The 26,887-nt window shown below is 53.4% G+C and overlaps 2 protein-coding genes across 8 annotated transcripts; one reads left to right on the forward strand and one right to left on the reverse strand.

The window, feature by feature from the left end:
* Positions 1-561: 561 nt before the first annotated feature.
* On the reverse strand, positions 562-8,173 carry DPCD (deleted in primary ciliary dyskinesia homolog (mouse)). The gene is made up of 6 exons (XM_075154892.1): positions 8,085-8,173; positions 7,745-7,825; positions 6,985-7,109; positions 6,084-6,217; positions 1,946-2,048; positions 562-767 (listed from the first exon to the last, which is right to left on the reverse strand). The coding sequence occupies exons 1-6, from the start codon at positions 8,146-8,148 to the stop codon at positions 663-665; spliced, it is 612 nt and encodes a 203-aa protein (XP_075010993.1). The 5' UTR covers positions 8,149-8,173; the 3' UTR covers positions 562-662.
* Positions 8,070-25,845, forward strand: POLL (DNA polymerase lambda). 7 transcript variants are annotated; one of them, XM_075154887.1, is made up of 10 exons: positions 8,590-9,058; positions 9,735-9,878; positions 10,128-10,425; positions 11,087-11,258; positions 14,362-14,685; positions 15,322-15,495; positions 16,454-16,582; positions 18,621-18,789; positions 19,177-19,299; positions 25,764-25,845. In XM_075154887.1, exons 1-10 carry the CDS (start codon positions 8,956-8,958, stop codon positions 25,769-25,771), a joined length of 1,644 nt encoding a protein of 547 aa, XP_075010988.1. In that variant the 5' UTR covers positions 8,590-8,955; the 3' UTR covers positions 25,772-25,845. The 7 variants fall into 7 exon arrangements, with proteins under 7 accessions (XP_075010990.1, XP_075010987.1, XP_075010986.1 ...); XM_075154889.1 differs by lacking the exons at positions 8,590-9,058; positions 25,764-25,845 and adding an exon at positions 8,070-8,235 and having other exon boundaries at positions 19,177-22,252; XM_075154886.1 differs by lacking the exons at positions 8,590-9,058; positions 25,764-25,845 and adding an exon at positions 8,242-8,567 and having other exon boundaries at positions 19,177-22,252.
* Positions 25,846-26,887: the final 1,042 nt, after the last annotated feature.

A 26,887-nucleotide genomic window follows, 5' to 3' on the forward strand; every position in this document is an offset into this window, starting at 1 on the left:
CCTTCCCCTCCATGCCATGCAAATGAAGGCAGCTGCATTTCGGTTCCTGCGCTCTGCACGGCCGCCTGTGTTCCGCACGTCACGTTGCGCATGGCTGGCAGTAAGGAAGCAGTTGGGTGTCCTCCTCTTCACCCTATTTCACCTGGGCCCATTCAGGTCTAGGCACTGCTGCTGTTTGCAGAGATACCAGAGCCACCAGAGCATCCTTCTAACTGCACAGAGGACTGCGCAACAGCGCAGGAGGGGAGTGGCTTCCAAGCACATCCCAGGCAGGTAACTCGGCTTGAGGAGGGGGATCTCGTTTTCCAAATGTTACTGCCTTCAGCGATGGTGGCAGACAGAGGGAATTCCCAAAGGTAACTACGCAGCTTTCATGTCACTTCTGCTCATGGAGGATGGGGAGAGAGCTGCTGCCTGTGGCGCGCTTCCTTTGCACGCTGCAGCTTACCACAACTCATAGAAGGATCGTAAATGTCTGCATAAATCAGCAGACCAGGCACTAAAGAGATCGACCGCCCTGCCATCTCCCTGGGCCTGCAAAGATTCCTCCAAACAGCTCTATTAACAACAACAGGACTAACTTTTATTAGAAAAGGCAAAATAAATACCATGAAGCTATGCCAGAGAGCTGGCCCCCACCTCAGCCTCTTAGCAGCCACTACCTACTGGGTCTTACAATCGCCACCCCCATTGTTAGCTGCCTTTATCTTCTTCAGCTCCTTCTGCAGCTGTTCTTCTGCAGCCAGGATCTCCTTTGGCTTCTGGTACTGTAGGACAGAGAGAAATTCCCTTAGCACTTCTGTTCAGCCTCTGCTCCAAGCAGACCAACTGGGGCCAGGTGCTACCAGCGCAGCTGGGGCCCTCCTGCCAATGGAGGCCGTTCTGTTACCAGCTACTTCTGAAGCCTGCTTGGAGACGTGGTGCCATCACACTAGGGACATTTGCCAAGATCTGGAGCGTCTTTTACAGTGCCAGCAACACCTTCCAGTTGGATGTGGAGTCCTGGCCCCCACCACCCCCTCTGGAATATCCTGGCAAGCTGTGTCATGCAGATCCCTGGTGTGCTCACTGATTGTATGCTCCCATGTGTTACGTATCTGTATGTTTTTTTATATATATATATATAAAAATGCATTTTCTAAAAGGCAGACAGAGAAGTAAAAGTTGCAGTTCCTCTGCCCTCCCCTCAGAGCCCCCCTGCCCAGCTGCAGTTTAGTGGGGGATTCAGGTGCTTTTTGGCAAGGGTTTGGCCCGTAGCAAACAAGTTTATAAACACTAAAGGTGCTCCTCTTGGCCTATTTCCTCTGCATGTGCAACCCCAGCTCTGCTGCAAGGTTTCCCTCAGAGGGGATGCTTGCTGGGTAGCTGACTTCTACATTTAAATGATGAGTACCTGCTGCTCAAAAGCAACTGTCTGCCTCTGTCTGCTCCTTGCAACAACAGGTAAATGCCCATTTTGCTAGTCTCTCACTTCCACCATGTGCGTGGAAGTGTGTCCTCTCCATGTGTCCTCTCTGGCCCAAACCACCAGCTGACTTTTTTTACTTTTTTTTTAAGACTGTGAGACCTCTAAGTGCAGCAGGTCCTTGGATTCTTAACACTTGTGCTCTGAGGCAAGAGAAGCTTGCTGTCACTGAGAGCAGAGGCTTGCTCAAGCCTGAGGGAAGGGACACATAGAAAACAGGGCACGACAGACACTCTTCCACCTGCAAGTCACCTTCAGCAGCAAGCAGGGCCCCTCCTGCAGCCCGGGCTGTCCTGGCTAGTGTCAGCATGCCCAGTGTAATCTGAAACTCCCGCTGACTGTGTGACAGAGAAGGGGACTCACCAGTGACCCTCAGCAGATCTCCCTGCTCTGCCTCATTTCCCCACGTGTAAGAATTTTAACTTCTTTGGGGACATAAAGAGAAGGGCAAAGCGCTGTTCTGCGTGGCTAAAACCTCACCGTGATGATCAGGGTGTTGTTGGCATGGGTGAAGCTCAGGGCAGCTGCATCCAAGGGGAGCTGGTATCGGTCCAGGTCAGGAATAGAGAACTTTTTGTAGTACCTACAAATGAGAGAGGAGACAGAAATGAGGAAGGTGAGGTTCCTATTCCCCCAGTAGCAGAGCTGAGCTATAGAGTGCTGTTCTACAAGGTGTAGATGAGAACAACAGACCTCTCAGGGTTGGCAGGAGGACCCTGTGCCATGTTGTGTGCCTGCTGGTGCCCCCAGGCTAGCAGGAGCACTGGAAACAAACCTCTGAAATGGAAATCAGAGCTGGCAAAGTCCTGAAGGCTTTGATGTGTGAGAGCAGGTTTGTTCCCTCCAGCTTGCCCTTGAGTAGTGCCAGACGTGGTTAGGGACAGACTACTCAGCCCTACCAAGAGGTGTCTCTTATCTTTGTCAAGAGGTATCCCTTGTCTTTGTCCCTGCTCATGGTCTCTCATTCCCTCTAAGTAGCAGCTTCCATTAGCTCTTGTCAAAACAGCTGTCAAAGCCCTTGTGCCCTGTGACTTACTTTCCTGAGTGATGCACTGCTTTGTGTTGCAGTCCTTCCTAAACCCATCTTTTTGGCCTCTTGCTGTGCTTCCTAGATCACTTCCTGCTTTGGTGACACAGTGGTGCTCAGGCATACCCCTGGGCACAGAGCTCCAGGTATAGCTGCCCACAGTCACCTGAGCCTCTGCTCTGCAGTGTCTCCTCGCAGCCCCCATGATGGCTGTGGTGCTCCTCTGCACTCTCAGCTTCCCTGGCTGCTCTTTGCCTGGTCTCTATCCCAGTTTCCCGATCACCTCTCACATCCAAGCAGAGGACAGAGAGGTTTTTTGCCAGCTCCTTATCCAGCCCGTGTCGCTCCACCGACTTTGCTCAGTATGAAGGAAAAGGAATATGTTTCAGGTAGATCTAGAGCAGTTTTAAGCTGTCTAGGCAGCTAAGAGATTTCCAAAGACTTTGGGACCAGAACCTTGTAGACCTGTGTTTGCCTGAGGCCCTTCTTCCTTGGCATGGCTTGCCCTGCATCTGTTGCTTCTCTCTGGGGCTGCACCAAATACACTGGTGGTCCTATGCCCATGTAGAGGCATGGTTGGGTTCTTAATCTCTTCCAGCACTCTCGTGGGCAATCCTCTCCAAGGAATTAGCCTGTAGCTGGTACTGAGGTGCCCAGAGCAGAGCGGGAACAGGCAACGGCTGCTGTCATGCCATGAGGGGTTCTCCATTCAGCTGGCTGTGTGTGAGGCTTGGCCTCTCTAGCTACCTCTGCCCAAATTGCAGTTTATTTTCCAAGTCACGGTGAAAATAGCTACAAAGGGCAAATGGCTCTCCTGGTGCAGTGGGAGGAATGTACACAGCTTGTTACCGCAGGGCTCAAACCGTTCTGTGTTGTCACTGCTGTCGGTATTTGGAAAAGGTGGCAGACATGGATAATAAGGGAGATGTCAAAGGTTAAACAGCAGAGATTAGATGAACACAAAGACATGTTAAGGAAGTGTTAACTTCTTACCGATTAGACAAAAAAAAAAAAAGCAGTACACAGAAAAAAACCCACTGTTTCAAAGGGCCTTGGGAGTCATCAATGAAACAGCAGCATTCTGCTGCCCCAGGACTAAGGAGAAGGGGAGAAGAATGGCTTTGGCTGGCCTCAAACTAAAATCTGTGACAAGATCAAAGGAAACCAGATCTGCCTGGTCACCCCCTCCTCCTCCTAACATTACCACTGCCTCTCGCTACAATAATTGAATCAGGTTTGGTGTTTGGGGAGGTGGCTTTCTGGGTTTGTTTTTAGAATTTAGTTTAATGGATTTATTTTACAGCAAGAGGTTTTAAGCAAATCCCACTTGAGCAGCCCTTGCCGTGGCCAGAGGGAACGGGAGTGACTAGTGGAAGTGAAGAGCTCCTGTCTGGGCTGGGGAGGTAGCTGATGGGTGGTTATCCCTGCCGAGGCAGGCAGATTCTCTGCCCTTGCCTCTCACCCCATGGCCAAGGGCAGTATTGCACGCTGTGCCTGGGTCCTGGCCTGAGATCCACAGTGCGTATGTGAAGTCACCTCTATTATTTTCCTACTGGAAACCCACTTTTTGTCAGCCTGTAGGGAAAAATGCTACTGGTATGCTGAGAATTTAGAGCGGAGCTACTCAGTAGTGACTTGGCAACCCATCCCATTGCTTGTGCCTCTGGCTGGCGGTCAGCACAGCTCTGTTGCTCAGAAGCAGTGTGGCTGACTTCCAAGGGCTGGAGAGGCTCCGAGGCTTCCTTTCTCTCCTGTAGTGATGTGTGCGCTCTCTGTGGACTCCGTGCCTTTGTTGCTATCTTGGAATTAGTTGCTGAGTGGTGCCTTGCCCTGGCCGAGACCCAGGAGAAATGATATAAGATATCCTGGAGCCTGTACTAAGTGTTCTGGTGCTGGAGTCTGTCCCTGCTCCCTACTGACAGCAAAGTTGTTCTTGTCCCCAGTGAGGACACTTTCAGCTTTAATTCCAAAAGTCCTTAACTTTCACATGCAAGCCATGAGCCGCTGTCAGGTCCTTCAACTCTCTCTGACACTAACCTACGAGTGTGCAGGTGTTGACTGCTTGTGGGGGCACTCTACTGTTTTCCTGAGAGTGGTACAAAAAAGCTTGACGTTAGGGCACCGGTGAAGCCTCAGTGGTACGTTACAACTCTACAGCACCTACGCAGGCAAGGAAATTCCCACATACACACTACTATTAGTAGGATTGGGAGTAGATAAGCCTGTCTGTGATAGTATGTGGTTGGACTTAGGCTCACGTACTCCCTTCCTGTCCTAGCTCCATATCTATCCATGTGTGGCTGATGGGAATCATGTCACTCATCTTAGCTACATAGGTCTCCCTAATGAAGTGCCACTCTTCTCCTGTGAATCCCTCTGCGTGCATTTAGGTCAGCATCTTTCTGTATTAGAGCTGTAATTGCTTGCTGTTTTCATGGGGTAGACTCCCCCTTCCTCCTGTCTAGCCGCCTCCTGCTTTTGAGCGTCCAGGTGTGCTCATGTGCAGCGCTCAAACATCCCCTTGCCATGGCCTGTGATGTGGTAAACCCTTGCCTGAAGACTTGCGGGTTCTGCGGTCTGAAAGCCGTTCAGCAGCCGAAGAGGAGCAGTTCTTTGCCAACAGCACCACCTACAGCCAGCTACAAAGAGCGGCTTAAAGAGGGTAGGGGGCAGACTGGGAAACACTGGGGTTGATTTTACCCATGAATCTGATCCTTCTCTGTTCTGCAGCAATGTTGGGGAGGGAAGACAAGCAGAGAGCAGCCTGCCCAGCTTTCCCTACTGGTGTATTATCCCAGTTTGTAAATAGCTTTCACTTATCTTCCAATATCCTCCCTTGTTCTCCTAATACTCGCTCCTTGCTATCTCTTCCCAATAGTACTGCTCATCCTGGCTTATCTCACTGAGGCTGTAAATCCTTTGGGGCACAGTGTGTGTCTTATTCCACGAGAGATGCCATGTACTGACACAGTATAAGATGATGCTTAAAAGCCTTTTCTTTTTTTTCCTCCCATCTCAAATTTCTTTTGGCAGAATATTGTGATGCTTGCTTTCCAGATTCAGTTTACCTTTTTTTCTTGCTACCTCCAGACCATGTCATTGGCATTGTGACCACAGGACAGGTTTACGCAGGGAGATCTGTCTGCCTGGGCACCCATGACTTTGCTGTACCTGTTGAATCCTGCAGCTCCATGCATTCCGAGATACAATGACTAGATCAAAGTATCGTGTCAGAGGGAGAAGATGGGATGCTCTAGCTTCAAAAGGTCTGCAAGGTTCTTACTTTATCTTTCTAAGGGAGTGACATTTGACAGAGAAAGAACAGAGCAAACACCATGCTATTGGAACCGTGAGGTAAGTTTGCAGAGGCCAGCGCAGAGCTTGAGGGGTTCTACCATAAACGTGTCTGGGGCAGTTGGGAGTGGAAATTGGAGAGCAGGAGACATGCAGCTGCGAGGTGGGGCCCCTCAGCCCTTGCATGCTAGGGATAGAAGGCAAGAGAGGACAACCCCCCTGTGCAATCACTAGTCTGCCCTCTGTGCCAGCCCACCCCGAGGGACTGTCAGCACTGGCAGTGCTGTCCTTACTGACTTCTTGTTGGTGGTCCGGATGACAAAGCAGCGCTGCTCCTTCTCCACGGAGACGCTGTAGACCTCCTTGGGGTAGGGCAGGTTACGGATCCGCCACTGGAAGCTGCTCAGGGTATCCTTCCTCATGAAGACAGGCTACAGCAAACAAGTACCTTTAGCAAAGCCTCTCCAGCTGTCTTCTCTCCTCCCTGTCCCCTTCTTCCTGTACTACCTCGAGAGGCTCCACGCGGGAGTAGCTCTTCCTTCACACTGGAGCATTAGGAAGTAACTCAAGAAACTGCCTGAGCATCACTTTCCTAGTACTAGCACTGCCTGTAGGAGGCTGAAAGTGTTCACCAAGGGTGTCTTGCAGTACAGGGTTACAGGGAAACTGGGCCTCTTCCTGACAGGCAACTGAATACTGAGCTCTGCCTACCCTAGGGACCTGCTGGATTCAGTCCTGGCTCGGCCCCAATTTCAGGTCCGTAGAAAAGATGTTGAGAGATTAAAACCTCTGCCCCCTGAGCTAGTGGGACGTGAAGATGAAACAGGCAGTGCTATGTTAAGGAGCGCCTGCTATGCACTGCCTGTGCCGGCCTTTCATTGTCATCACTTCCACTTTCCATCCACAGACTTGTCCTGGCACTGCCCTTTACTTTTTCAGAAGCAGAATAGTAGTTGGTCAACACAGCAGTACAGTTTCTCTACTTAATGAAGCTACCAGTCTTTTGAAGACCTCAAAAGAACCTAAGCTGTGCCCTCTTTCTACCCAGCCCTGCACCTTTGGGATGATTTGTAGCAGAGTGCTGGGCAGGTTAAGGCTGTCTCTTGGGGCTGCGAGTGATCTGTGGTATACTAACTCCTGCTGTAAGCACAAGACTAGGTAGTTTTAGGTGCAGTTGTGCCTGCAGACCCTTACATACATTGGAGCTGCTTTCCTTTATGAGCTCTGATTCCAGTGCTCCCAGGAGTGGTGACGTTGGCTCTCCCACTTCAACCTGCCACTTGCCGGAGCCTCCGAGGGTGTTCTTCTCTCGCCATTTTCTACCTGTGGAAGGGAGAAGGGTTTTTGTTATTCTGCTCTATAAGAAGAACTCCAGCAAATGACTACCAAAGCTGCCCAGCACGCTGAGATGGTATGAAGATACACATCCTAATTCCAGTCATTTCCACTTTGGTATGAGTGGATATGTTAGCTGGCCTATTCCTGAAGTCAGAAATTCTATACCGAGTCTCTTTTTTGCTACTTGGTGCTGAAGCCATGGTGTGGTTGCAACAGGTGCCATGCCACAGTCAATGTGGTTTTGGACAAGATCCATAACCGACATCTTGCTTGTTTGCGGTTGCAGAAGCCACCAAAAAGCATATTTCACCCCAGCATATGCTCCAGACTTGGTGCCTGGCTATACAAGATGGCAGTCCCATTTAGTCCATCCAAGTCTGTTGTTACAGATGAGCTGTTTGGGAGAGATCCTGGGCTAAAGCAAGGTCTGCTATGCCACGGAAGTCATACAAAATTCAGCTACAAGTATGCTTATCCCCCATAATATTTAGGGGCGATTTGTTCCTTACCAGGAGGTCCCTCTCAACACCCCAGTCCTGTGAGTGCAAACCTGCTGCCATGCGTGCTGCAGTTCTGCCCCGACCCACATCTGCTGGGGCCCAGCTGAGAGCAGCACTTACTCACTAACTGACTGGTCTTCATGTCGTACTCTTCGGCCATCTCCTTCCCATCCTCGAACAGGTAGTGGATCTTCCGCTTCCCTAGAGGCAAGGCAGGTGGTGAGGGTAAATAGGAATACACCTATCGCTGGGTGTGTGGCCCTGTCCTGCTGCCTGGGGCCCTGTCCCGCTCTCTAGGGCCGTGTCCCCGCGTTGATGGCTCAGTGTCCTTTGCTGGGGCCCTGTCCCGGGTGCAGGGCCGTCCCCGCGAGAGCTCGGTCCCCCCGCCCGCTCGCTGCAGGGTCACCCAAAACACGCCGGCGGGGAAGGAGGGGGCTATCCGTCTCGCCGCCGCGGTTACCGTCCTGCACCAGCGCTGTCTTGCTGGCAGCCCGCAGCCTCTCCAGCCAGCTCGGCACCGCCATGGCGGCCGGGTCCCGTCACCACGGCAACGCGGACACTTCCGGCCGCCACCCGGAAGCACTTCCCGCCGCCCCGGCCCCGGCCCATAGGTGAGAGCGGCCCCGCGGCCGGGCCCTGCCCCGGGGCTCATCTCCCCGCCTCGCTCCCCGGCTGCGGGCAAGCTCCCGCGCCCCGTCTGGCTTGGGGGGCCCTTCCCCTCCTCGGGGCTGGGGTTGCGGGCTGCTCCCCGGCTGGTGTGGGGGGTCTCGGTCCTCTCGGCACCCCTCCTCAGATCTTCCTCCCCTGGTCCTCAGGCCCAGCCGCGAGGTTTCGGGGGAATTGTTTCCTGCCCCCGGGGTTTTGGGTGCCGCTAGTCCTGGGGCGAGCCGGGTTGGTGGCGTTGAAGCCTTCACAGCCTGAGGATGCTGGCAAGGCAAGCTTGGTAGCTGTCATGCGTGGTTTGTCTTAGATGAGTTAAAATACTACCTGGAAAAACACTCTTCCAAGCCCTGAAAAGTACTTGGGCACCTAGAAGCTTGGGGGGTTTTGGTGTGGTTTTTTTTCTTTGTCTAATAGAAAGCATTACTGTTTTCAGAGGGCTTTTTTGGTCAAAATGTCCTAAAAACAGAAACGTCTCTGTGAAGCTGAGTTTTAGAAATGTAGCAGGGTTTCTTCTCCCCTGAAGCTGAGCTCTTCCTCGCAGAAGCGAGGACTTGAGTACAGCTCTGGGTTGGTCTTCCAGAGGATTGTGTTTAATGCTCGGATGAGAAGGTGACCACAGGGAGAAGACACGGCCGGGTGGGACCGTTTTCAGCTCTTCCAGGCTTAATATGATAGCTTTGTGCTGGCTTGTGTGCGAGAAACTTCTAAGCAAAACACGAAGTGCTGCACAGAGAGGAAACCAAGCTGGCGTTGACTTAACGCTGCAGCCAGGTGGGAGGGGCTGTTGGGATACGCAGCGATTCGGGGGTTTGTTTGGGCTATGCAAAACCGAACTTCCTGGTAGCCTGGGCCGGTAGTTGAAGCTCCAAAGTTTGCTTTTGCAAGGCTTGTGATGGTAAAGCTACAGTTGTAGCCGTATTGAACTTGGCTAGTTAATCTTTACTAATTTGCTATTTCCAGCTGAAACCGAGGTGGGGGTTTTCCTCCTGTGGCTGTATGAAACACTTGGTGTCAATCAGCTGCTTTATCTCTTCTCATCGGTGACTGCATTTCAGCCCAGGCAGGAGAGGCGTTTTCCTCTTGGGAATACGCTTAAGAAATATCTGAGAAATAAAGTTGCTTTTGTTGGCTGGGCAGGAAAGAGCTCCAAAATGTTACAGTAGTTAAATACTTTCCATTATAAGAACTCAGCTTTAGTGGTTTCTAAAGTATTCAAGCAGGGTCTTCTTAAGCGGCTTTTTGGCGGTTTCTAACTTGGATTTTTCTGACCTTGAGGGCTGCAATTCTTGTTTCCAGGTGCCTCCCTCAGGGCGAGCATTTTTGGAAGGCAACAACAAAAAAAGAATTCTAAATTAACAAAGACAATGGGCAAAATGAGTAAATCTTAAGTTGTTGTGATTGTGTAATGATGTTCTAAGCAATCTCCCGTTCTCTTATTGTTATTCAGCAATTGCAGCTAAACTTCGCACCAGGCCTATGGAGCCACGAGGGATTGTCAAAGCCTTTCCCAAGAGGAAGAAGGTGAGGGATGACTCAGGGAAAAGCGTCCCTCCAAAGATCCCAAAAGAGGAAGGAACAGAGATACCTGAGGGTAAGTCCTGCGTGCCCGTGACGTGGAATATAATACTCCTACCCCAGCTCGTTAACTGGAGGTGCTGTTCCCCCAAAGTGTGTTTTCTGTAGAGATCATGGCTAGCTTGCTTTGGTGTGTCCAGCTGGTGCCCCCCAAAGACTGCCTGCCACTGTTGGTGCCATCAAGTCCTGTGTGAGATACGTAGCCCCTTTGGTTTGGGACACTGTTTTTCTTGTCACTGAGCTGCTGCCCCTGTGTTTTCCTCAGCAGAGTGGCTGAAACCCGTCACTGCCTACGTGTTGCAAGCTGGCATTGGCCAAGCCAGGGCGGAGATCTTCCACAAGCAGATTGTCCAGAATGGGGGTGTTGTACACAACCAGCTCTCCTCGGAGGTGACGCACGTCATCGTGGCTGAAGACATGGACTGTGATCGGGCCTTTCGGCTCCTTAAATTAACCAAGCTACATTCAGGGTTGCAGCTAGTGAAGGCATCCTGGCTAAGTGCTTGCATTAGAGACCAGAAGCTGCTGAGTACCGCTGGCTACGGTGTCTTTATCCCTCACAGGTATGTAAATGCCATGCTGTCATTCCTCCCTACAGTGCTTCTATCCTAAACTGAACAGCACTAAAATTTGACCTCTGCTCAAAATCTCGGACTGCAACTCCTTGCAGCTCCTGTGGGCAGGACTCAGAGTCACTTTTCACCATACAGACTTTGTGACTAGTTGCCATTCTGGGGTAGCATGGGGTAGCAAAACATGGAATAGAGCCCAGAAGTGCTAACAGGAGTTCTGTCACTTCTACAGGTGCTAAAGGCACCTCTTCCTAATCCACCAGTGATAACAAGGAGATTTCTTTTAAAAATGCTGAGGATTAAATGCTGTTTCTTACTTATTGCAGGTGAAAAGTAGAGAGAGGATTGACAACTAGGCACAAAAGGAAATAAGGAATGGAGCAGCAGGCAGCCACAGGTTAGGATCAAAATGTTTTGGCAAAGTTGTGGAGAAAGAGTCTAAGAGTGAGGTAGATAGGAGTGGAAGTTGCAGGTCAGCGAGGTGGATGGAAATTGGGGAATTGAGCCAAAACCAGAGTAATTAATCTGTGATCTGAGAGAGTAAAATTCATATGTGTTGTTGGCTCCATCCCAAAACATGCAGAAGGATTTCTCAGTCAAACTTCTGGGAGCTGAGAATTCCTCCTCCTATACTAAGGCATCTGATCCATAGCAGGTACCTGGAGGAGGGCAAACTGCAGAAAGAGCAGCAGCAGCAGGTCCTGGGCAGTGAAAAGATCCAGCCTCCAGCAGAGGAGGGAGCAGTGGAACCAAATACTGAAGCACAGGCGGAGGATTCCTCGCAGCGAGGCCTGGGCACCCTTGGGCAGCAGCAGCTGGCTGAGGTGAGGCTTCCCACACAGGCCCTTCTCCTTGTGAACGGAGTGTGCTGCTTTTCCTGGCTAAGAGCATCTCTGCAGGGATACAATGCCAGATTTTCTCAGGAAAGGGAAGGCGTTGCGGTGTTTCAGTGGGTTGATGCTGGCAGACTCAGGCTGGTTACTGCTTCTCTTTGTTCCTTTTAGGTGTTAAAAGTAGAAACAACACCCCTTAAATTCCTGTCCCCATCAGAATATTTCCAGCTGAAGCAGTCCTGGTGCTCTGATCAGGCCAAGGCTCACTCTGGTGATCATGTTTCCCCTGCGCCCTTTTGAGGAATATTCCCTGGCTGAGAATATCTCCCTTTTAGGAAGCTGTCCCTGATATTTCATCCTGTGTTCCTGCCTGAGCCATACTGACCCATCTCCACTCCTTGGCAAGCACCCTGTTCGGACACGGGTGCAGTGTATCAGGTTGCCACTTGAACGATTGTGGCGGTGTGCTTAAAATATCTGTGTTGGGTTATTAGTGGCCTCTGCTATGAGTCAGCTTCTCTGACCTGCTGTTAGCTTTCTTTCCTTTCTCTGTATTTTTGCTCAAGTTTGCTGAATTGTTTTTGGGCATTGGCATCATTCAAATCTATCTGTAGCAAATTTACCCCAGACCTCTTAGAGCAGCAGCTGCCTTGTAATGCTGGCATCTGTTTTCTAACACAGTCCCAAATTTTGTTTTACAAAACCCTGTAGTTACTCCCTAACTGGCAGCCCACTGAGGGCTCCTTTTGTTTTAGGCTTTCTCTTGAATATGTGTAGGGAGGGATCTTTTCTCCCCAGACTTACTATCCAGTGTGCTATAGGCAGAGTTGGCTGCTTCTTAACTGCATCACCTTTGCAGTTACCCCATCTTTGCTGTTTCTTGTAATTCTAATTTAGCGGCAATCGTTAACAAATCTCACGCTTAACGGGAGAAGGGATTTTTGTGTTGTTACAGATCCTGTGCTGTCTGCCTTGCTTTCTGCTCACGTTTACTTTGGGTGGTCAGACAGCTGCTAGATTCTGAAGCCTTATTGCCTTTTTTTCTTTTAAATCCCCTCGAGCAATGATATTTCCTGTTGTTACTCTGTGCACAGAAGCAATATTGTAGACACTTCAGTAAAATTCCTTGTCCCAAGCTTAGGACTATGTGAGGTTGGGGAGGAGAAGAGAACCCACAGGATATGCTTTAAAGACGGTACCAACCACTTTTAAGACCCAGCTACAACAGTAAAGCTGAAGCTGAAATCTCAGCTTAGAAGTAGCCTCCATTTAAGCACAGAGACTTTTCTAGCTTGGGTGGATGTTTTTTCTGTAGAAGATGATGAGTGTGCCAGTGTTTCATACTGAACAGGGGATCCTCTGGGAGTTCTGCTTTTGATGTAAACTCCTGCGAGGAAACCCTGTTACCAGTCAGATTGTAGCAACCACTGTGTGACTGGCATCTGGATGCAGTAGTTTTCTGCAAGGCAGCCTGTGCAAGCGGTGCCAGTTATTCACTGGGGCTGTTACCCCAGGCTGCCTGCCTCCCGCTCAAGTGGCGTATTGCCTCAGGTACTGGGCTTCAGCCGCTATCCTGGCTCCTGTGCTGTGCCCCAGACAAACCATGCACATCCCAGTCTCACCTAGCTCTAGCAAGTCAGCTGCTGTAGGATGCTGGAGTATCTTGGAAGCTCACGGGACCAGTTGGTTTTGCACGTATGATTGTGAAGAGTCCATCAGCTTTGTTGGCGAAGCATAGAGAGTCAGGGGTTTATGTGCCGTTTCACCTGTGTGACACTGTTGGCCGAGGGGATGGAATTGCATGCTCCAGCTGCAGAGTTGTTTGCGTTGTGCTTGGATAACATGTTCCTTAAATGCTTTTAAGGGGCTTACTAACCGATCCGAACACTCTGAGGCTTTACTGCCCTTCGAGGGAACAGTGTCTTAAGGGAGTTGTGTTTCAAGGCAGATAAAACTGCTGTAGTCTATCAAATCCTCAGTCTGACCCAGTTTTCAGAGTTATAAAACAAGATTACAAAAGGGAAACATCCTGCCTCTTCTGCCTAAAGACTTCAGCTCTGTATCTTGCAGGAATTGTGTCTCTAGATCTCCCTAGCCAGGAGAACCAGAGGTTGTAAGGATATGGCTCTGCCTCAGCTGACGCTCTGCAGAAACTCGTAACAGGACTTGCGTGCCACATGTAACTGCTGGACTGATCCCAAACAGCCCTGTGCCGTTCAGGGTTACTTCCACAGTACAGAAGCTCTTGGATCTTCCTGGACTCCTGTGTTTATACATCAGGAGAGAGGGGGACCCCAGTGAGCAAAGCAGTCTACAAAGCGTCTGTGTGGCTTCCCACTTCTATCCCCTTTTGTTCGTTACCTGAAGCCGAGGCTCATTGTTTCTTAAGTCCACACAGAGGCATCCTAATGCTGAGGGTATCAGCAAATGTATACATTGGTTCTTTCTTCTGTCACTGAGGAATGTGGAGTCCTTTGTGTCATTCCTTCCTCCCCTTTTTCTCTTGCAGATAGCCATGGGGAAAATGGGGGGGTTGTAATTTACTACCCTGTTAAGATTTTGTGTCGGTACCGTGAAAACGGAGTTCAGTGCGTATCTCCTGCAAGCTGCATCATGGGGTGGAAGGTGCAGAGTCTGAACGTGAGAGATGTGTCTATGCAGCCACCAGACCAGCGAAAGGTTTCCCAGTGGGAGCAGGGAGTCAGGATCTCCCCCAGCCAGGGGTTTCAGCCTTGTCACACCGTGCTGCTGGCAGCAGTTGCTCACTTAACCAGTGTCTTACCTCAGTTAAGTCTCGGGGTCTTGGCGACAGGAGGTGTCTGTGTGCTTGGATCACAGGTGGACTGCAGTCTCTGGTCTCTTGTGCTTTGTGAGATGTGCCTGTAGCTTCAAGGGGTGCATGTGTAGTTTGGGGCATGAAGACCTATGGTGTGCATATAACCAACCGCTCCTAGAGATGGCAATTTGAGCACTGCATGCCCTGGAGGTTGGTTAGTGCTCTGACTTCCTACTCTCAGGAGCAGCCTGTGCCAGGGGGACATATGTGAGGCATGCACTTATTCTCACATGGCTGCTTTTCTACCTCTCCCTAAAGAAAGTCTCTGATGATGAAGACAGTGAAGGAGAAGATGCAAGTGTCACCCAGGGAGATCTGGAAGCATTGATTTCTGGCCGCTACCCTGTGAAATCGTCAGAGGAGATCGGTGACAGCTCTTCCGCGGTGGCCCAGCCTGCCAGCAAGTGGGTTTGTGCCCATTCCTCCAACAGCAAGAAGGAGAATCACAACCAGTGCATCACAGAGAAGCTGGAAGTGCTGGCAAAGGCCTATTCTGTCCAGGGGGACAAGTGGAGAGCTCTGGGCTACTCCAAAGCCATCAATGCACTCAAGAGCTACCACAAACCAGTCACCTCCTACCAGGTAAAACACCTTCCCAGAGTGGTGGAGCGGGGAGATAGACCCAGCATCCTAGCTCTGTTATGAGCCAGATTCCTTTCTCTTTCTGTACGTGGAATAGCTTATCTTTAGGCTTTGGCAGTTCCCTCCTGTGGGAGAATTTTGAAGGAAGTTGTTTAGCAAGTGCGAGTTGTATTTATTGACCACCTGCGGTGTTTTCAGATGAGCAGGAAAGGGGAGTCTGAGTCTTTTAGAGCCAGATCTGAGCACCCGTGAGATAAATGCCTTCTCCAGGCTCAATGCAGGGACGTTTTCACCTTCCTCTTAGGCATCAGCAACTGCCACCATTGGAGATAATATATAAAACTAACTGGATCTAGGCCTGATTGGCTGTGACAGTCCAGCCATTCAGTGTGTTAGTGTTTCAGTCCTGTTCTGCATGCTTGTCCTTTTCCACTTGGCATTGAATCATAGAATGATAGAATAGTAGAATCAATGTAGCCTGTGTAAGCCTGGCCTAGAGAAGACAGCAGTAGTCAGAACTAGTCCTGCCACTTATCAGTCACTGATCAAATGGCTAACCAGGCTCTGAGTGGGTAGCGGCTCCCCAGCTTGTCTGTAGCCTTCACTCTTCCAGTAGCGGCTCTGGTCTCTTGCTAGGAAGCCTGTAAAATCCCTGGGATTGGGAAGGGAATGGCAGAGAAGATTCTGGAGATCTTGGAGAGTGGGCACCTGCGCAAGCTGGATCACATCAGTGAGAGTGTTCCTGTGCTGGAGTTGTTTTCCAACATCTGGGGAGCAGGGGTCAAGACAGCTCAGATGTGGTACCAGCAGGTAAGTTTAGTGCCTTACACAAGAAATTCTCAGACTAGAGTTTGAAGACTGCTTCTGAGTGCAGGAGAATTACTTTCACAAATAGTTTCCAATTGCCAATATCCACAGATGGGATTTGAGTCTGATGTTATGGGAGGAGCTGTGAGGCTGGATCCTTCCCACACCCACATTGTGGGTGTGTTTGGGGAGAATGGAGCGCACCCGGCTGAGGCTTGAGTTTGGGTGGAGGATAGGCAACAGAGACATGCAATAGGAGGAGTGGGGGACAGACTGCTCTTCCGTTAGCATCGCTGCTTGGAGCTCACCTCACGCTGCTCACTGCAATGACACTGCTAAGAGCCAGGCTTGAGCCAGGACATCTTGGCCATGAAAGCTCCTGATGCAGTTGCTGGCCTGTTGGCCTGGCTGGCTCCTGTAGCTGTCAGAGCAGCCGTCCACCTTGTCTGGCAGTTGCAAAAAAGAGATTAAAGTAATTGTGCCAACATGAGCAACATAGACCACTGGTGGGTTCCTTCTTTAAAAACAATTTGTTTCTTGAGCATAGAGCTAATGAAGCCTGCTTTCCTGTAGCATTTGGTTTGTGACTGGATTCTTAAAAATATGGTTGTGTTCACACTGTAGGTTTTCCCTCATTGGGATATTCTGGGTGTTGTGCCTTTACCTGCATCACTTGTTTTCCTTCAAGCTGTAGGAACACAGTGCCTTAAATACAGAAGCCTTCTGTCAGGTTTAGTTAAGATTCAAAGTCATTGTGGGGTGGAGATTAGAGGGGTATGTGGGTAGTGGGATTGCCTAAATTCCTTCTTTTAGGAACCAGGCCCTAAGTGATCTCTACATGTGATCTCAGACGCTGTGACTGGCCTGGACTTGAGACAGGTTAAATACAAATCTTGGTTGAAAGTGTTTGAAGAGCAAAGTCTCAGTAGATGTTTGAATACCATCACATGGTCTGCACTAGGGTTTCCGGACACTGGATGATATCCGCACCAAGGCGACTCTCACCAGCCAGCAAGCTGTGGGGCTGAAGCACTACACGGATTTCCTGGAGCGCATGCCTCGGGAGGAAGCTGCAGAAATAGAACAGACCGTGAGTAGCTTGGCCCCGGGCCCTCAGAGTAGAGTTCCTGCTGGGACCTGACAGGAGGGTGCTGTGGAAGTGTCCCTCACTGTTATAGCTGAGCTCTTCAGACTCTCCTCTGAGCAGGGTCAGTGCTTGGGGGACTGTTTTTGGGCCTAGGCACACAAGGCACCTACTTTGCCCCATAGGAAGCTTCAGTTTGAGTGCCTGGCAAGGAGGAGGATACTTCACAGGTGTCAGTTCTACACACTGCTTTGAAAAAGGCTGCGTGTGGGATGAGCAGGTTTCCAGCTCCTCTTTCCTGCCTCTCATCTTCCCTTGAGATGTCTGCTTTCAGCCGAGGCCCCTGAGCTGTCTCCCTAGTGCTGCTTCTCCAAAGGAAACTGTGAGCACCCTGTGAGCTGGCTGTCACTGGGGAGACCGAGCACGGATATCCTTGCTGGAAGTGAAGGGGATTCAGGTTGCAGATGGGTGCTGCTTGCTCTACGACGCCACGGCACTCCAGGATTATGGGGTGCTAAGCCAGTGTACCCTAATGTGAGCAGAGAGCTTGGGGGATACGCCATCATTGCTACCCCTGTGCTCTCTGATCACCATGGAAGCAGCAGCCAGCGTGACCCTGTCACTCGGCCACAGGGCCTGACCAGGAAGAATACACTCCTGCCAGGCTCCTGCTGGGGTGTCAGTCCCGTGTGCCAGATTAGCCATTTTGGTGGTGAGTGGTCCCTTTCCCAGGCAGGCTGGGCCGAGGAGCTGGCTCTTGGGGGTGGGTCTATTGTTATCTTGATGGGATTACTGTGCTCCCCTCCATACACACACACACACCTCTGATCCAGGCCCAGGAGAGAGAATGAGGGATTAGTCACTGTCTGTGCTGCCTGTCACAGTGAGATCTGAGGAGCTTTTAGGCTCTCGGGTGGGACTGGGAGTTTTCTAGAAATCTTCATTTAAAGCCAGAGGGGGGGCAAGGACACCAGAGGATGGCTTGCTCCGCATGAGAAAGGCTTGTGGCTTCTTGGAGCACCTCTGGGGCAAAGGTTAATGGGTTTATCTCTTGCTAATGAAGGATGATCCCCAAGAGTGACAAGGGGCTGTGGGCATGGACACTGCCTTCCTGTACCCCAGCCTCTGTGATGGCCTCATCACTGGGAATTGCTGAGCCCCTAATTATTTGCTGCCAGCAGGATGATTGGCACAATCAGAGCAAGAATACTTTACTCCTGTCCAAGGACCTAGAAGCCTTTCTTAAGCATTTAATGAATGAAGCCATCAGAATTAGCACTGTCTGCACAAAACAGGAGCTGGGGTCCAGCCTGGAGGTGGCTGCATTAGGGGAAGTTCTGATTTTGTGTGTCTGATTGCTGGCAGCAGCATGTTGGCATCCATTTGGTCTAAAATGCTGGGACATTTGTGGTTTTTCCGGGTCACAAAGCCCAGCTCTCCTGCAAAGGCAGAGCTCTTGGCAGAATTGGACTCCAAGGGATGCTTGCAGATTTTCTGCTGTCTTGGGTCCTGCTGGGGGACTCTCCATGAGCCCATCTCTGCTTCTGAAACAGGACCTGTGACCATCTTGTGTTGAACTGATTCTCTTTGTGGGCAGAACTGGTGAGCTTTGCCCTCCTGGACCAGAGGAGAACTGAAAAACCTCTTCTCTCCTGCTGTCTCAGAAACTGAAGGCTCTGAAAGATTGTGCTGTACTTTGCTTCCTCAGCATTGCTGCATCTTCCTGCCTGTCCCAACCCAGCTTCAGCCCAATGCCCCAAGAGCTGATGACTGATGGTAGTGCCATGGTAGATCATTGTATTGTGTGGCAGTGTACTGGGCATTTGCAGGACTGGGTGGAGGCCAGCCCGGCTCAGGTGGCTCCTGACAGCAGGCCAGCCTCCTTGGTGGGGCAGTTTGCCATGCCTGCCAAATGTCTGCTCTGTATGGAGACCCTGGAGATGCAGGACAGGCCGCAAGGCAGGCACAAGATCCTTTGCTGCCTTGATGGAAAGGGCATGAAGAGACTGGTCTCTGACTCCTCGTTCCTCTTTCTTTCTTGGAGGTCAGACAAGCTGCCCTGGCTCTGAAGCCTGGGCTCGTGTGTGTGGCATGTGGCTCCTACCGTCGGGGGAAGCCCACCTGTGGAGACGTGGATGTGCTGGTCACTCACCCAGATGGGCAGTCTCACCGTGGGGTGTTCAGCAAGCTGCTTGACAGCCTCCACAGGAGCGGTAAGAGGGCTGGGGACTGGCACATGGTGCTCGAAGCTGTTCTTAGCATGGCCAAACTGAGGAGGCAGTGAGATGAATGGCATTCATTGAAGGGTAGGTGATCGCTTTTCCCAAGGACAGGACATCTTGTTAGCCCTGAGAGTACTGCCCCTGGTCCTGGCCCTGCTCCAGTGACAGCTCTGCAGCCAGTGTTAAGGAGGGAGCGTTGCTGCAGCTCAGCATGGCTGCTTCTGTCTGCGTGAGGCTGTTAGGGCTGAGGCTGGGTTGCCCTTGGGGTCCCACAGCACATTATGAGACATCTCAGCTGCTGTCTGGACAGTGGCGAGTTCGGAGTGGGGGTATCAGTCTCTGCCATTCAGCTCCTCTCTGCCTGTTCCCTCTCCCCAGGCTTCCTTACGGATGACCTGGTGAATCAGGACATCGGTGATCAGAAGAAGTACCTGGGGGTGTGCCGCCTCCCTGGGCCAGCCCGGCGTCACCGCCGGCTTGACATCATCGTGGTGCCTTACAGTGAGTTCGCCTGTGCCCTGCTCTACTTCACCGGCTCAGCTCACTTCAACCGCTCCATGCGGGCCCTGGCCAAGACCAAGGGTATGAGCCTCTCGGAGCACGCCCTCAGCTGGGCTGTGGTGCGAGACCCTGGAGGCGTCAAGGTGGCATCTGGCCATACTCTGCCCACTCCCACTGAGAGAGATGTTTTCATTCAGCTGGGGCTGCCTTACCGGGAGCCCTCAGAACGGGACTGGTGACATCCAGTTGTCACCCAGCACCCTGGGCCCACTGCTGTGCTGCTGTTTTGAAGGGTGCTGGTTTCCCCAGTGCTGCTCTGTGGTGACTGCAGACTGGGGAACATATCCCAGCAAACTGGGGCTCCTCGGAAGTGCAGGGCCCTGCTGCTGGCAGAGCTGTGTGGCTTCACCCAGCAGAGGCCGTGGGCTGGAACCATGCTGGAAGCGTTACCTGATGCCACAGCAGCCCTGGCTACCAAAAGGCCTTGCTGCCCATCAGCTACCCTAGCCCTGCTCTCCCTGGGTAAGCTTCAGAAGGCTGGGCTGCAGAGCCTTGTGATCCAGCCCCTCACAGTGCTTGGGAACGAGGGAAGTGGGATGTGTCTTCCTCTGTGTCTGAGCACAGACATCCCAAAATCTCTGGCCTGAGCTGTGTATGAAGGCAGCCAGGGTCTGGCTTGGCCCTGGAAAATAGGTCTTCCCCCTTCTCACTACTGCTGGCAGTCGCTACTGCGGGAATCATGAAGGGTCCCCCTGGCCTGCTGCTGTGTCCTTCCTCCATCTGAGCTGACTTGTGTCCTCTGGTGGGTCTCACTGCATGGGTCCAAGCTGCTGCGACTGGCACCAGCTTCCCCTGGTGCCAGGTGAGCCTTGAAGGAGGCGTAGGGACCCGATGTGCTGTGCCTGCTTGCTGTCAGCCCGTCGTGTGCTGAGGATCCCCCAGTGCAGAGCTGTGATCCCCCCGCTCTGGCCCCAAGGGCGCCTTTCCTCAGGAAGGGTTTGAATGTAATGGCACTGAAGGTAACCTGGCAGGGCTGTGGGTTTGTGCATAGGAGGCACGGAGGTAGAGAGAAACACGAGGAGATGGTTTAGTTCTAATTTGGGCGAGGCAAAGCTTTCCCTTTGTACGTGTGGAAGCCACGGAGTCATCTGGTCTTTGATCAGAGAGTGTGTGTGTGTGTGTATGTGAGTATACACGTACATGTGTGCTGGCCCCGTCAGTTCCGTGGGAGTGAATTTTATTTCTCAGGAAAACTCAACTATTTTTATATTCTGGAGATGAATGTCCCAGAGACTTGCAGTGCTCTGTCTCTGGTGTGGGTATTGCAGTGGTTCCTCCTGGCAGAGGTGCTGCTCTGCGGCATCAGCTGCCAGGAGTGCCATGGTGGGAGTTTCTGTGCCAGGACCCCAGGGCTCCCTCTGGCCAACCTCTGGGCCTGGCCTGGCCTCCCGCTCCCTTGTCTTGTGGTGGACCTGGCCACCTCTGCACTCTGCCGTGTCTTTGTCATGTGCAGTGACAAGTTGCGTGTTTGCTGCCAGGGCAGGCACAAAAGCATTAAACCTGGTGGGTTTGCAGTTTCTTGCTGCACTGTCAGCCGTGGCTGCTGGGCACCAGTAGCGGGGCTGGGGTGTTTGCTGGAGAGGCCTTATCCCCAGTAGTGTCATTTGTCAGCCCAGTTTTTCTACTGAACACCTGATGGAATGTCTTGGTGCTTTGAAATGTGAAGTATAATAAATCCCTTCTCTCTTTTTCCGTTGCATCTCTGTCTTTTTGCTGTCTGCCCTGCAACTGTTGGGACTCTTTCCTCTGGCTGACCAGGAGCCTCTCCTGTGCTGGCCTGTCTCCCTGTTTTCAGTACAGGCAGGGAGAAGGCAGTGGAGACCTTCACACTGTTGGATCATCACTTCTGGCTCTCAGGGCAGGGAGTTGCTGGCCACCATTCTCCCATGGCAGAGCGGGACCTGGCTCTGTCCCGGCATCCAGCTGGCCATGTGGCCGAGCCCAGAGAAAGGAGCAATTCCCGAGCTCTGAGCCTTGGGCTGAGCTCTTACTTCATGTCTGGAGTCAGGAAGGGATTGCTGTCAGCTTTTCCGTAGTTCGTCAGAGTAGGGTATGTGGGAGTTTTCTGCTGCTCTGTCTCCTGTTCTGTGCCTGGAACACAGCTCCTGAGCATGGAAATGCTTTGGTTTTCCAAAGGGAATCTGAACAGCCTGGAGGCCAAGGGGGCACACGGAGATGAGCAGCAGGAAACATTGGCTCACAAGGGAGATGGAGAAGCTGGAGAGGACCAGGGGCTGCTGGGGTGGGCAGAGGCTGGGGCAGAGCCAGCGAGGGCTGGGCTGGGTTCTCCAGGGGCAAAGGGGAGTCAGCCCCAGACCAGGGCCTGGGAGGTCCAGGGGGAGCGCACTCTCCCCAGCAGGGCTGTGCAGCCCTGGGACCAGCCCCAGAGAGGACGGAGTCCCCCCATCCTTGGGGTCATCTAGGCTTGGCCAGGCGGGGCCACAGCTGGCCTCATCCAGGGCTGGGGATAGTCCTGCCCCAAAGGGAGGTTGGATGGGGGCTCCCTCTCCCTACAGTGCTGCCGGGATGAACCTGGAGGATTTTTCCTAGAGCCTTATGGATGGCAGCCCTGGGCATGGGCCAGGTTCTGCCTGGGCTGGGGGAGGGAGCGGAGTATGGGGCTGCTCACCTTGTCCCCTTGGTGAACACAGGTTTGCCTCCAGCTCTGGATGCGGGTGTGAGCTGTGTCTGGAGGGCCGGGGCTGCCTCTCTCACCAGAGCCATGTGCTGGGGACATCGCTGGGTGGGGGAGATGTGGCACTGCTGGCCCCCAGCTCCTTCCCCTTTGTCACCCCCCTCTCCAGGGACACAATTCACACCCTGGCACTAAACGGGTGCTGCAGCAGCGCATCAAAGCCTGACCCTGCTTTTGTGCTGCTTTTACTCGGGGGGAGGCCAGGCAGGGGGTGTGGGAGCGGGACTGTTCACCCAGCCCCTTGGGAAATGGCAGTGAGGGTGGCCCTAGTGCATACATGTCATGTGGAGGCTGCTGGGGGAGAAGTCCTGCCAGCCCCCTGCTCTGTGAGGGAAGGGGCCTGATGTCTGTCTGTCCCCTCCCATCCCACAAATCCTTGCCCAGGAGTTTTGGAGGGGGCAGAGGGCCCTCCTGTGGCCAGCTGCAGCCAGCTGGGCCAAGGATGGACTGGGGTCATCTCCCCTGGGTGCAGCTGCGGCAGATGCAAAGGGGCAAGAGGCGAAGGAGCACGACCAGAGCACTGGAGGTGACATTTCTGGATGCTGAAGGTTCCCGCTTATCTCTCATCCTGGTACAAGGGGAGAAACACGAGGAACTGAACCGTGCTGCCCACTGTGAGTCAGCCCTGGGCTGGGCAGTCCCTCCTGCCCTGGGTGGAGGGGACAGAGCTGCCCCACACAGTCTCCTCCTTGTGCCCTCCTGCCCTCCATCCTCCCAGTCCCTTGCAGATCCCAAGCCAGGGGCTAACGCTAGCCTGACATCCCTGAGGCCACAAGCTCCTCTGAGACCCCTCTTTTGCCCTTGCAGCAGGGCAGGACGTGGCCGACCCCTTACCCGAGCACAGCTTCTGCCTCTTCTAAACCCTGGGACGCCACACTTGCGAAGAAGGTACAAGGGATGGGACTCGCAGGGTGCCTGGGAGGAGGTGGGTGCTGAGCCCCCAGGATGGGTGCAGGCGGGGTGAGCAAAGACGGTTTTAGGCATCTCTAATGAGGTGTCGCCTGGTTCCTGCTTCCCAGGAAGGGGCTTCAGCTATTCCCCCTCCCCAGCTCTCTTGCCGCCCTCCCTGGCTGTGAGTCTGATCATCCTGAAAATTAAAAATAAACCCAAACGCAGCAGCACTTAGAGACTGAGTGGAAAGTCGGGGAGCCGGGACAGAGGCTCAGCTCCTGCTGCAGAGCCCCTTGCTCCCACCCCCCCCTCCCTGCACCCCCAAGGTGGGTCCAGCCTGGGGGTTTGGGCAGTTCCTGTCCCCCCATCAAGCATCTCTCTGCCCCCTGGGATAACAGGAAGAAAAAGCCTGGGACAAGTTGCTGCAGCTCTGAGCGTTAGGCAGCTCTTCCCACCCTGCTCCCTACCCTGCAGGGAGGACACCCATCCTTCGCTGTCATGCTTGTCCTCGTGCAGGGATGGGAGGGTGCCGGGGCTGGGGGAGAAGGGGTGCAGAGGGGGTGGTTTGGCTTCTAACGCTGTCACTTTGTATTCATAAGTAAATATTTGCTAATGGCAGCATGGCCAGGCGAATGTAAGGGAGCTGCTCCCCCCGCCAGAGCAGGCAGGGAAATGAATATGAATTTATCATGATTAGGTGAACCCAGCAGGGAGAGCGGGAGAGAGAGGGCTAGGCAGGGAGGGGGCGGGTGAAGATGGATCTGTGCAATAAAATTAAATAAGGACACCAAATAGAGTCACTTCTCACGCGCCCGCCCGCCCTCCTGCGTGCGGAGCCTCTCCCGCCTCCCGTGCTCCTCTGGCTTTGCTGATTTCTCTCTTTCCTCAAATTTATGAGGCCAATTATGAAGATGAGGTTGGAAGTTCTCAGAAGTTCACTAAATGCAAAGTGCAGTCCCTGCTGTTCCCATCAAATTAATTAACCAAGCGCTATTGATGGCTGGGCGACATCGGCGCGGCGTGGAGTGCGAGGGAAGGGCTGCTGGGATGCAGGCAGGGGGAGTCTGGCAGGGGGGCAGAGCTGCCTGCAGGGCATCCCCAGGGCTGGGGGATGCGAAGCGAGAGCCCTGCCTGGGCAGCCGGTGGGCAGCAGGAGCGAGGGATGCAGCAGGGGATGCAGCAGGTCCTGGCATCGACGCTCAGCATCACAGTCTCTGTTTCCAGCACTGGTGGTCTCTGGCTGGAGGAAGATCCACCCGGGTGATGGCAGGGCTGCCCTGATGGGAACGTGGCATGGATATGTGGCAGGATGCTGTGTCGTGTCCCGTGGTGGAGGCCATGGCAGGGGCTGCTGGTCAGCATGAGCCTGTGCCTGGAGGAGCAAAGCCTGGAGCACCCCAGGATCGTCCTGCCAGCTGGGCAGGGGGAATGATGACCATGATATCCCATGGGGGTTGTCTGCACAGGGCCTCATGCAGAGGTTGTCTGCACAGGGCCTTGGTAGACAAGTGACTTTCCCTATGGCTTAGTAGGGATGGTGCAGCAGGCCCGCTGCCACCTTCCCCTGCTCCCCAGGTCCCAGCAGCCCTCCCTGCCACAGTTTTCCTACCTGTGCTATGGGAAACAACCTGCCTGTGACTTGCAGGTAAAATCTCATGAGCTGAGTGCCCCGATGCGACACAGCCCCTTGGCTATCCCTAACCTTTGCATGAAGCAGCCTGGCTCTGTGCAGGGCTCAGGGAGAGGGTGGGCGGCTTCACAGTGGGGGCAGCAACCACGTGCCTAAAGCACACCAGCTCTTATGGGGCAGCTCCTGTGCCTGGAGTAGCTGTGTCGTGTCCCACCCTCCCAGGGAATGGCTTTTGGGGGGGTTCCAACATCACCCCCATGTCTGCCCTGTCCCATGGTGCTGAGATGCCTCCTTCACGCTCACCACACATGCGAGAGGCTGGGCTGCTGCTGCAAAACTGCTGCAGCGTGGGGGATGCGAGTCCCCAGACTGCTCAGGTTCATCTCAGTCACTGGGCAAATGGCCCTTCCTTTGCCTGTCTCTGGGGGGAAAATTCACTCAAAGCAGTTTATACGTTACCCAGATAAGTCTCTCAACACTGGCTGTGCTACAGCGAGTGCTTGAGATTGTAAAAGCATCCAATACTGAGACCCTGGGTCAAACCCAGGATGTCTCCACTTGCTACGCTGCCGCTCCGTGCCTCAGTTTCCCTCCTTCTTGCATTTCCTGAGCCTGTTTCCTCCTTGGGCAGGGTCTGGTTTTCACTGGGTGCAAACAGCATCCCAGTTCCCGAGAAGCCTTGGTAGCATTTAGTGGCTGTGAGATGTGGCCAAATAAAGGCTCAGTCCTCACCCCCAAACTAGCCTTGTTTCACACTGAATATATGTGCCATGACTCCCTGCTTGTACCACCTTGGCCCAGGGACCTTCACCCTGTAATGCCATGGGGTCCTTGACTTAAACCCTTTTGCAATCTCTGTCCAGGTCCAAGCAAACCAGCTTGTTCTAGGGGTGAAAGATGCAGGCTGTGTCCTCGGACCAGGGAATCTCCTACCAGGGAAAGGACACAGAGGTCCCAGGGGAGGCCAGATCCGAGCATCCCTGCATGCACCCAGCCCCTGGCATGGCATGGCTGTGCGTCCCACGAGGATGCACCAGCCCTGTGCACGGTTCCAGCCGTGTGCCTCCGTCTTTCTCGCTCCTGCTTCTCTTCGCTGGCTTTAGTCCTGCCCTGGTGATCAATGGGCTCTGGTCGGGCTGGAAAACAGCACAAACAGAGGCATTTACAAACCCGCTGTCTCTCCAACAGGGCCATAACTCAGGCTCCCCGTCACCGCGGGGAATGGGAGGAAGGCGCTCCTGCTCCGGCAGCGGCGGCACTGCCGACGTTTCCCCTCTTGTGGTAAATGCGTTACTTGGGGATAATTTACCTGTTTATGTCAAGTTTTAAAAAGAAATAGACTGGCTGCTCTGCAGCTCCTGCCACTCGCAGTGTGTGTGCGTGGACACACGTGTCTACCTGGAGAAAAAAAATCACCCAGGCTGAAAGGAGCACTTTACCAATGCCTGGACTTCAGAGCTGCAGTCCCTGCATGGAGTCTCCGGTGTCTAGTACTGAGGCTGAGCTCTCGCCATGGTCTGTCCCTCCTTGGGGTCTCTGGGGTCTGCAGGCACCCACTGGACTCCCCAACTGCACCGAGGGCCGGGAGCATCCCCTGCCCACACCCCTTCCCTGGGGCGGCAGACCGGGGTGGTGGGGGGATGCTGGTGCAGCCGCCCTGTCGCCCGTGGGTGAGGACCTTACTGGGGACCCTGCGTGGCTGAGAAGCTGCTCACGGCCGGTCCAGCCCCGATGCGGTGGGCTCGGGCAGCCGCCATCCTCGCAGGCAGCAGAGGGAGCTGGAGGACTGGGTATCGGCAGCAATGGGCAGGCTGCCGACAGCCCGGGCCTGTGCTGGGGCCCTTTGGGCGGGCAGCTCAGCCAGCCCCATGTTGGGGAGATCCCCCCTCCACCCAGACTGCCCCCCAGCAGGGCAGTGGGAGGTGCCCCCAGCCTGCAGACTGTGCCCTCAGCCCGGTCTGACCTGGCTCCAGGAACGTCACCCCTATGGGTGCCCAGCTCTGCTGCAGTCACCTTCTGAGCAGGTCCTCTGTCCCCCCTCTAGGCTTTTAGGGGCTCAGCCCCCCTGCTTCATTTTGGGGGACCATACAACTTCCCCCTGGCTGGACCCTGCTGTGTCCCTTGTCCCCCTGTAACCAGCTGGGGCGGGTGGCACAATACCTCCCATCACCCTGGGGGACAGCCTGGAACCCTGGGAGCCTGGCTGGACGTGAGGCAGGGTAAGGTCTCCATCCCTGGGCAGCATCCGAGGGCCATGGGGGGGGTCCTGCAGCACATGGCGGGTGCCTGTCACTGCTGTCCCCCAGTCTCCT

This window comes from Calonectris borealis, chromosome 7 (genome assembly GCF_964195595.1).
Source record: "Calonectris borealis chromosome 7, bCalBor7.hap1.2, whole genome shotgun sequence".
NCBI classification, from domain to species: domain Eukaryota; kingdom Metazoa; phylum Chordata; class Aves; order Procellariiformes; family Procellariidae; genus Calonectris; species Calonectris borealis.